Below are 9,105 nucleotides of genomic sequence, written 5' to 3'. Positions count from 1 at the left end.
CCTTACATCTCCTTAGTCTCAATCTTTACTCACTTCCTTACCTCTATCAATTTCTCTCTCTCTCTCCTGTCTTTCTCTCTAAATATACTATAAGCCTGTTTTTTTTCTCTCACTTCATATTGCAATTCCTGTTTGTATTATACTAACTTACCTTTAATTTACCTATGAACTGGCTAAAATGTCTGTAACTATGAAATCATTGTCATATAACATGTATTTATTCTTAGCCAATGTTTTCATATTATGTCTAAATGGGCATAATTATTTAAACTGTAGCTGTTTTTTGTATTATTTTTAAAGACTGTAAAATTATTGTTCTTAAAATGTTTTGTAATACTTTAGAGCTTTTCACACTGGGCCTCCACTGAAATTGGACTCCTACCGAGTCAGACTTTCACGGTATTCAAATGTCAATAAATGAATAAAAATAATTCATTCTACATTTATGCAAGGAAACTGAGCCATTACGTAGTATTAAATAATTTGTGCACCCAGTAGTTTTACAATATTGTTGGAGGAGTAGGCTGAGGAGGCGAAATCAGTGATGCTAAATAGGAATTTAACAATAAATATAAATGAAAATAATGCATGATCTATGGAAGTTTTGTTGTAAAGACTGGAGGTGATTAGCAGTAGAGTTTTGTTGTATAAACTAACCAGGAAGGTATGAGCAGTAATGCAGCCATCTATTTTGTAGTGTGAGGTCAGTGAAGCTTTAAAGCCTCTTAGTTGTATAATCTGTCTCAACAATAGAGGGAGTTTATTCCACAATTCAGAGCTGAAAGAGAGTACAAGGATTCCTCGAGGGAATGAATAGCTTTGTGGGTGGAGGTAACATGCTGAGTGGCCTGAATCACTGGACAGTAATACTAGGAAAAGAACGTTTTTTGACAGGCAGAGTATCTTATGAGTATTCTTATCTCAGTGAAGGTAAGCTAGCTGGGGAGCTCTAGCCAGTTAAGTTTAACTTCAATACACAGGTGGATTGTGATAGATATATTAGATGCAAACTTGGCTAGTTTATTGTAGCACTGTCCAATTTTATTTCTTTTTAAGAAATTGTTTATTAAGTTAACATATGTACTATATATACACAGAAAGAAAGAAAGTCACCTTTACATATTGTTATACAGTGATAGGAATATTCTGAATCATCAATGTAATATTATATAATTAACACATTAAGAATCCTGGCATTTTATTAGCAACATTTCAAGGTTATCCAAACAACTTAAGGTCTTGCTATGATGTATAGATCTTATTCTTATCACTTCTTTTTCAGTTTTACACAGTATTTTTGTTAAAGTTAAACATTCTTTGAATGTAGGAACTAAGTTAAGTTTCCAATTTTTTGTAACAACTTTCCTGACAACTGTCAAGACAGCCCAAAATACTTTTTTTACTCTTTGAGTTTTACAGATACAGGAAGTGCATTGTTCAATTTTTGATAGTTGTGAGGTCTGTAAGGTGGTGAACATGGGGAAGCATACATGATTAAAGATAACAGGTGGGTAACTGCTGTGATTTTATAAAATAAATAGACAAACTACAAAAAGTTTAGTTTAAATGTTATTAAAACATACAATTGTTTGCAATATAATCTTAACAGGTTTCTAGTACAGCTGTGAAAAAATACTTACAAGTCAGAGAGCCGATAGATAAATGTGTTTCTCACTTTAGAAGTTGGATCAGACAGATTCTCTCTGTTGCTTAAGGGAACTCTGCAATAAAAACAAAAACAAGCAGTAAATGAATATTTTGTAGTCTGCCGCCTCCTATTCTACATGCAGCATCCAGACACTGCTTCTGAGTGCAGGATACACGCATATTTGGGCAAAATAGCATACAATATTCTGGTGCATACAGGTAAAAAAATTACATTAAAATTATATTTAAATGTACCCAGTCAGATATGTGGTTACCCATGATGAGACCCTCAGTCTACTATTTTTAGTGAGGACCAGTAATAATATTAAAATAAGTAATTCCAAGAAACCACAGAACAACAATCCAAAAGCAGTGAAAGGTTGTTCTTCTTCTTTCGGCTTTTCCCGGTTAGGGGTCACCACAGCGGAACTCCAGTCCACTAATGATTGGCAGTAGATTTTTACGGTGCTGAGGTGCCAGCTTGACGCCGAACCTTCAACGAAGGCACGCCCATTCACACATATCTTTTGAATGCCATGCGACCATGGGGAGGACATGCAGACTCCACACAGAAGGCGCTTCAGTCAAGAATCGAATGGGAGAACCTCTTGCTGTGAGGCAACAACGCTACCGCTGCACCACCGCAGCTTCACTTGAGTTGCCTCATATACTTCTACTCAATCAACTCTTTATAGCGCATAAACTCTACTACCTTCCTGAGATAACTCCGGCACTTCAGCACCTAATTCAGCCCCACATTCCCTCTAGAGCCTTAAGATCTAGTAACCAGAACCTCATAACTGTCACCAAACATAAAAACGTCACTGGTAAGTCCCTCTTTGCCAACACCATTGCCAAAACCTGGAACTCACTACAAAGCCAAATAACTTCTACCACTTCCTTTAGTCAATTCAAAAAACTCCTGAAAACCCACTATCTAAGTAACTGGCTATGCTCATGCCACTCACCAGGCTAAGCCATACCAAGAGAATTTGTCAGGGTACAGCTATGTGTAAACAGTTTCTCCCCTGAAAGCTTCCAAACCCATATACATTTACCTTACAAAACTTATAACTGCAAAAGAAAAAAAAATGTACCTCTGGTTGTCTACTGTAAGAAATGTTAATCACTATCATGATGTCCTGTTATGTGTATATATGCTATATGTATGTTTATTAATCACTAGCATGTTGTCCTGATGTGTATATATGCCATGTGTATGTATGTTCTACTTCTTTTTACTCTCATGTAATGTATTGTAATGTGGAGCTTTTCTCCCCGGGCCCAGGATAATTATATGAAATGGTATTTGAAATGTCAGTGCCTGCTAAAGTAAGTACCAAATATGGAAACTCAATGTCCAAAAAATGGACTTAGATATACCAAGTCCAAGATGGTCATTTTCCAGAATATTCCCTTTTCTCTGAGGTATGGCAATTTCACTCGTGGTGAGTTCAAAGGGTCTTTGTGTTTGCAAAAGTTTAAAAGAGAAAAGCGATTTTCAAGATTTGCTCTTTTCCTGTAGTTTTGGTCTTTTTTTTTTTTTTTTTTCAGATTGATGTCAATTTATATGTTGACATTTCAATAGAAAGCCATTGTGAAGGGCAAGGACAGACAGTCCCTCTGAATGTAATATGTACATTTAACTGAAATATTAGCAGCAGTTTCCTAGTGATGCTGCACTCTCTCACACACCTTCGGGTGACTCTGCCCAGGTAAAACAGTATCTGTTTCCTAGTGACGCTGTACTGTCACACACCTTCAGGTCACTCTACCCAGGTAAAACAGTATCTGTTTCCTAGTGATGCTGCACTGTCACACACCTTCAGGTCACTCTGCCCAGGTAAAACAGTATCTGTTTCCTAGTGACACTGCACTCTCTCACACACCTTCAGGTCACTCTGCCCAGGTAAAACAGTATCTGTTTCCTAGTGACACTGCACTCTCTCACACACCTTCAGGTCACTCTACCCAGGTAAAACAGTATCTGTTTCCTAGTGACACTGCACTCTCTCACACACCTTCAGGTCACTCTGTCCAGGTAAAACAGTATCTGTTTCCTAGTGACACTGCACTCTCTCACACACCTTCAGGTCACTCTGTCCAGGTAAAACAGTATCTGTTTCCTAGTGACACTGCACTCTCTCACACACCTTCGGGTGACTCTGCCCAGGTAAAACAGCATCTGTTTCCTAATGATGCTGCACTGTCACACACCATCAGGTGACTGCCCAGGTAAAACAGTATCTGTTTCCTAGTGATGCTGCACTGTCACACACCTTCAGGTGACTCTGCCCAGGTAAAACAGTATCTGTTTCCTAGTGATGCTGCACTGTCACACACCTTCAGGTGACTCTGCCCAGGTAAAACAGTATCTGTTTCCTAGTGATGCTGCACACTCTCACACACCTTTGGGTGACTCTTCCCAGGTAAAACACTATCTGTTTCCTAGTGATGCTACACTGTCACACACCTTCAGGTGACACTGCCCAGGTAAAACAGTTTCTGTTTCCTAGTGATGCTGCACTGTCACATACCTTCAGGTCACTCTGCCCAGGTAAAACAGTATCTGTTTCCTAGTGATGCAGCACTGTCACATACCTTTGGTTGACTCTGTCTTGAACTCTATCATACACCTCTGAAACTTCACTGCAATTGTGGTATTATTTGAAGAAGATAGAGTTCTAGAAATTAATAGAAATTGGTCAATAAAGCAAATATTTGAAAATCCTCATCAGGACACATAATGGAGTCATGTTATGAGTGCTGTGTTGAAAGCAGGATTAAAACTCAATAATATGGAATGGTGGACAGATAAAGACATGTCTCCTCCATCCACCAATCAACACATGTTGCAGGAGTTTACTGCTAGAGTGTAAAAAATGCAGTGAGAACTGTGACAGTAGTATAGGGTGACTAGAAACATGGTATGGGAACTCAGAAAATGTTTAAATTAGTTTAAAGTTTATTTCTATGAATAATGTCATGAAAAGGTCATAATGCCTTAACTTTTACAATACACTGGCATCGGCATGCAGGATGTCATTATTTAAAATGTACCTTTACAGTCTGATCAAGGGTGTTTAACATATTAGTGAAATCATCTGTCCAAACATGATTTCATCAAATTCAATTAGTGGGAAAAGTGATTAGCTAAAAACAGATTAAATGAGTCTTTCTTTCTAAACGCTTAACAACCCAGATGACTTCATTTTCTGAGATGCAGAATATTTGGAGTTAGTGTTTTTTAATTATTACTTTGAAGAGAGGTAAATGAATTCTCCCACAGACAAAAAATAAGTTCAGTGATGTCTTACTGAAACTGTACTCCTGTTTGGAGAGCTGTAATCTCAGTTAATAATTTTGAAGGATGCATGAACTTGGTATCTGCATAGGTATCATATATATCTATATTAATATTAGTTCTGTTTCCTTTAAATTTTGTTTCTACTGCATTCATTTACTTTACGGTAGTAAATAAGCAACTGCAATTTCTGAATAATTTGAAATGCCAGTAAAAAAATCTAGTTAAATGTGACTTTACAAGAAAAAGGAAATACACTTTCAGATGACTATACTCAACCATATCCAGGTGTATGAAAAAATTATGCTGGGCTAATCCATCTCCAGCCAAGTTCCAACAATGATGTATATACATCTTACAGCAACATGCTATACACAGCGCCATGCTATATACAAGCAGTGGTGATGCAACCGAGTGAAATGCCTGGAAATGAAAGCTGGGAACATAAGTTAACTTGATCTGGCATTTTCCAGACACTGTATGAATATGTAGATATTCAGATGAGCTTATTCACATCTCAGATTCACAGCTTGCATGCCCAGTATGTGTTTATTTACATGTCTGCACAGGGAGATACAGAACATGTGTGATCCACAGTACAGACACAACAATCATGTGAACTGTGAAGATTGGGTGAAGATAGATGAAGGCTACCAGCCTAGCCAGATAGAAATTTGGAGATAATTCTGTCATCTGTAAATATTAAGGTAAACCACAGGCTTTTGTTTTAAATGGTAAAAATAGTGTTATATGTGGAACTAGAAAAAATGTAACAACAGTGCACTCTGCTGACCAATTAAAGCATGTTGTGACCCTTTGATGTAAATATGGCTCCGGACAGTCTAGATGAAGGAATTCTTGCTTTTGTTTTAAGGCCAGAGTTAATGGCTAAAATTTGCATGCATAAATGTCCTTTATTGCTCTGGTTTCTGCCCAGAGGCGAAGAATGTAAATGTAGTTTCTGTTAGCCTGGGAACCCAGGGAAGTGTGAAGAATGCTGTAATGTGGACCAGGAATGTGATTTTAATAACATATAGATGATTCATAGATCAGTACTAAGCTAACTGCCCTTGCGAGCCATTTTAAGCCTAGCCAATTATCCCTTGTGAGACTCAAACCCTGCACCTTGTGTTTGTAAGGCAAACACCTTAACCATTAGGCCACCCTCCCAACAGAGAGAACCAGAGAGCATTAAGCATTTTTGCCTTGACCGTCCAACTCATCAGCACTCTGCCTTTGCTCTATATATAAGTTTATCTTAGACTTGTGCTTTCTCTTAGAAATAGTTAGAAACTAGAAAGATTAGATGAAGTGTTTTTCTGTGATGTCAGAACTGTACTACTGAATTATTTTAAGTATTTCTCTGTGATGTCTGAACTCTTGACTAGCACTGTGTAGTAAAAAGTATTGTCTTGTGTTTTGACTATTTTTTATTAAATATTTTTAAACACTTTGAACTGTGGCTGTTTTTGTGGAGATAATTTAAACTCTTTAGAGTGCTTGCATGCCTTTGGTAAAATTGTACAAAGCCACTCATATAGCCCTGGGCTATACTACCAATTGGATAATAATATTACACAGTAATATAATTGGACACCCTTTTAAGGGCCTTTGAGTAGCTGATAAATATTAGTGGGTGGTGGCAGCTGGTACTACCGTATAGTCTGGGAAAAAGGGGCACAGCTGTAGAACCTGTGCCAGCATTTCCCAGGAGTGTCTATGCAGATATAAACTCTTCTCAAAGTGTGTGTGTGTGTGTGTGTGTGTGTGTGTGTGTGTGTGTGTGTGTGTGTGTGTGTGTGTGTGTGTGTGTGTGTGTGTGTGTGTGTCAGCTACTTGGGCGGGGACATGAAGCACTGGTTGGACAGAGAAGGTGCTGGAGGTTTTAGCTTGCACACTAGGCTGAGATCTGGACCCTATAGTTGTGCCAGTGGTAAGTCTTATTGGGGACCTGGAGAGCAAGGGAGCAACCAGCCCTGGACTGACTGTGATCGCTGTGTGCTCTTAAGGGAAATTTCACTTTACTGTGTGTATTTGTTATCCTCTCCTCCTATATGAGATGCCCCTCACTGGTGTTAGTAGTGAGGATTGAGGCTCCTTGATTTCTGGGCCAGGGCACAGGTGTCACATGAACCATGGTATGTTTTCTCTTGTACAGTGCCTGCAATAATATTTTTTTTAATGTATTCAATACTCAGATTAGTAAACTTGTCTACAGGATACTTTTCAGCCAATACCCTGGCACATGGTGATTACAAATACATGAAATACTCTCAATCCATATATAAATGCAGTAAGATAGGGGGCAGCTGAATTCACTGATACCTACTGCATCATGTAGTATCCCATCATGCATTGCTGACAGCCACTCTTTTCAAAAGCAGACCTGCCTGGCCAACAGCACGTATTTGGTACACTACAGCAGGAAGAAGTGCATTGCATTCACAGCTGCAACTCTGCACATTGTTAAAGTCAGAGGTACAGCACAGGAAAAATCCATATAAGAAATGTCACCAAAACAGGGGGGGGGGGGGGGTAGCTGAAGGACAAGGCCTGCAAATTGGCATTTTGTGCTCCCAACACCATGACAAGTCTGTGATCATTGTAAGTATGCATTATTTGAGTAGCATACACAGCCCAGATGCCCAAGCACCCTGAAGATTTATGGTGTATCCCCAGGAGCTGGCTATGGTATGAAAAGTATACAAGAGAAAAGATTCTGCTTTCACAAAGGTGGGATACTGCACCATATTTCTTGATACTGTGGTTCTATGCAGCATCTGTAGCATGCAGAGTATAGCTCACGTTACTCCCTGAGTGTACACGGCACAGCAGGTAAGATCCACAGAGGGGGATACAGGATGGATACTGCATATGCTTCTGGTGTATAGATTTAGATATACATACAAGTGGAAGTAGGTTATGCCAGATGGTAGCAGTTCTGATGAAACATAATGACCACATGTTCAATTCTGAATGAAGAGCATAAGGTTTCTGAGGTCCAGTTTGAAACAAATCTCCACAGCAAAGAAGACTCCTTTTTCAAATCTTTATTGAAGGTAGTCATGATGAAAACATTCATCAATTACTAGACTTCACTAAGCCCTTAAATAGTGGTTTTAACACACATCAGGAAACGACATTCTCTTTCTAGTAGATCTCCTGGGGTAGCAGGAATGGCCAGACAATATACCAATGTATGGCAGCCAGCCCGGTATGTTGGAAATGTCCTCAACTGCAATTGCACTAACAGAAGCAACAAAACACAGTAGAGCTCATGGCCTACTCAGTGGTCTCATAACTGGAGATTATGATGGTCAGCTATAGCATCAAGGACAGTTCTTCTGCCCAGGCACGTAAAGTATATACCATAAGCCTACACATGGCAGCCACACAATAACACATAACTGTGTTCTTCATTTGGAAGGGTACATTTTATGTGTGTGCTGCAAGAGTGGCATGCAGTATATGCATTTATCTGAAAATGAGTGGTGTAGTAGTGAATGTCCAGTCAGTTGTCCTGTGCATCCTGTTTGTCAGGTCATGTAAGTTACCTTTACCAGTAGGAATTTACATCTTTTTGTTTTGTGATGTTGCAACTGATATCCATCCCACAACCTGTGACCTCATGTGAGCCTGCTGCTGTCTTTGACTTAATTTTCCTTAGTACCGTTCTTACTCCTCCTAAGGAGCAGTTTCCTATCTCTTTTACTGGAGGGCACAAATAGGGCAGTACACTTTATGTGGGATTTCCTTCATATAAAAGCGTTTGAGGTACTCCTTCCATCTGCCTTTGATGGTCTCTGCACTCATGAGTAGCTTTAACTGGCATCCCTTATGCATGGTGTCTGATGACTATCTTTATTTTTCTGTTGTTGCTTTGCAACATGATAGAGCTTCCTTGCACCATTTGCTGAATCACTTTCCATAAACTGGTATGTTTCTTTGATAACGTTTTTTTCCCATAGCAATTAGTCTGTTAGCCTCTTTGTTGGCTAACCAGTATTCCTTCTTGTCTTGAGTATTCCTTCTTGGCTTGGTCTGTTTTTTCCATTTCACAATTCTTCCTGCACTCCTTTCTTTTTTTGTTCTAGGACCTTATTCAGGCCATTTGCAATTCAAGCTATGTGCATATGTTTTTCAAGAGGCTGACA

At 39.0% G+C, this 9,105-nt stretch overlaps 1 protein-coding gene across 1 annotated transcript in view; it reads right to left on the bottom strand.

Annotated features, from left to right (window-relative positions):
* Nucleotides 1-1,636: 1,636 nt before the first annotated feature.
* JCHAIN (joining chain of multimeric IgA and IgM) overlaps nucleotides 1,637-9,105 on the bottom strand; it is a 191,795-nt gene continuing 184,326 nt past the window's right edge. Inside the window, exon 3 of the mRNA XM_044060369.1 lies at nucleotides 1,637-1,721. Coding sequence (XP_043916304.1) covers nucleotides 1,637-1,721 — 85 coding nt within the window. The remainder of the gene's footprint in view (nucleotides 1,722-9,105) is intronic.

This window comes from Protopterus annectens, chromosome 2.part0 (assembly GCF_019279795.1).
Source record: "Protopterus annectens isolate FY-2018-M chromosome 2.part0, PAN1.0, whole genome shotgun sequence".
Lineage (NCBI taxonomy): Eukaryota > Metazoa > Chordata > Ceratodontiformes > Protopteridae > Protopterus > Protopterus annectens.
Note: the sequence above shows the minus strand (reverse complement) of the source record. Positions and strands in the feature narration are given on the sequence as shown.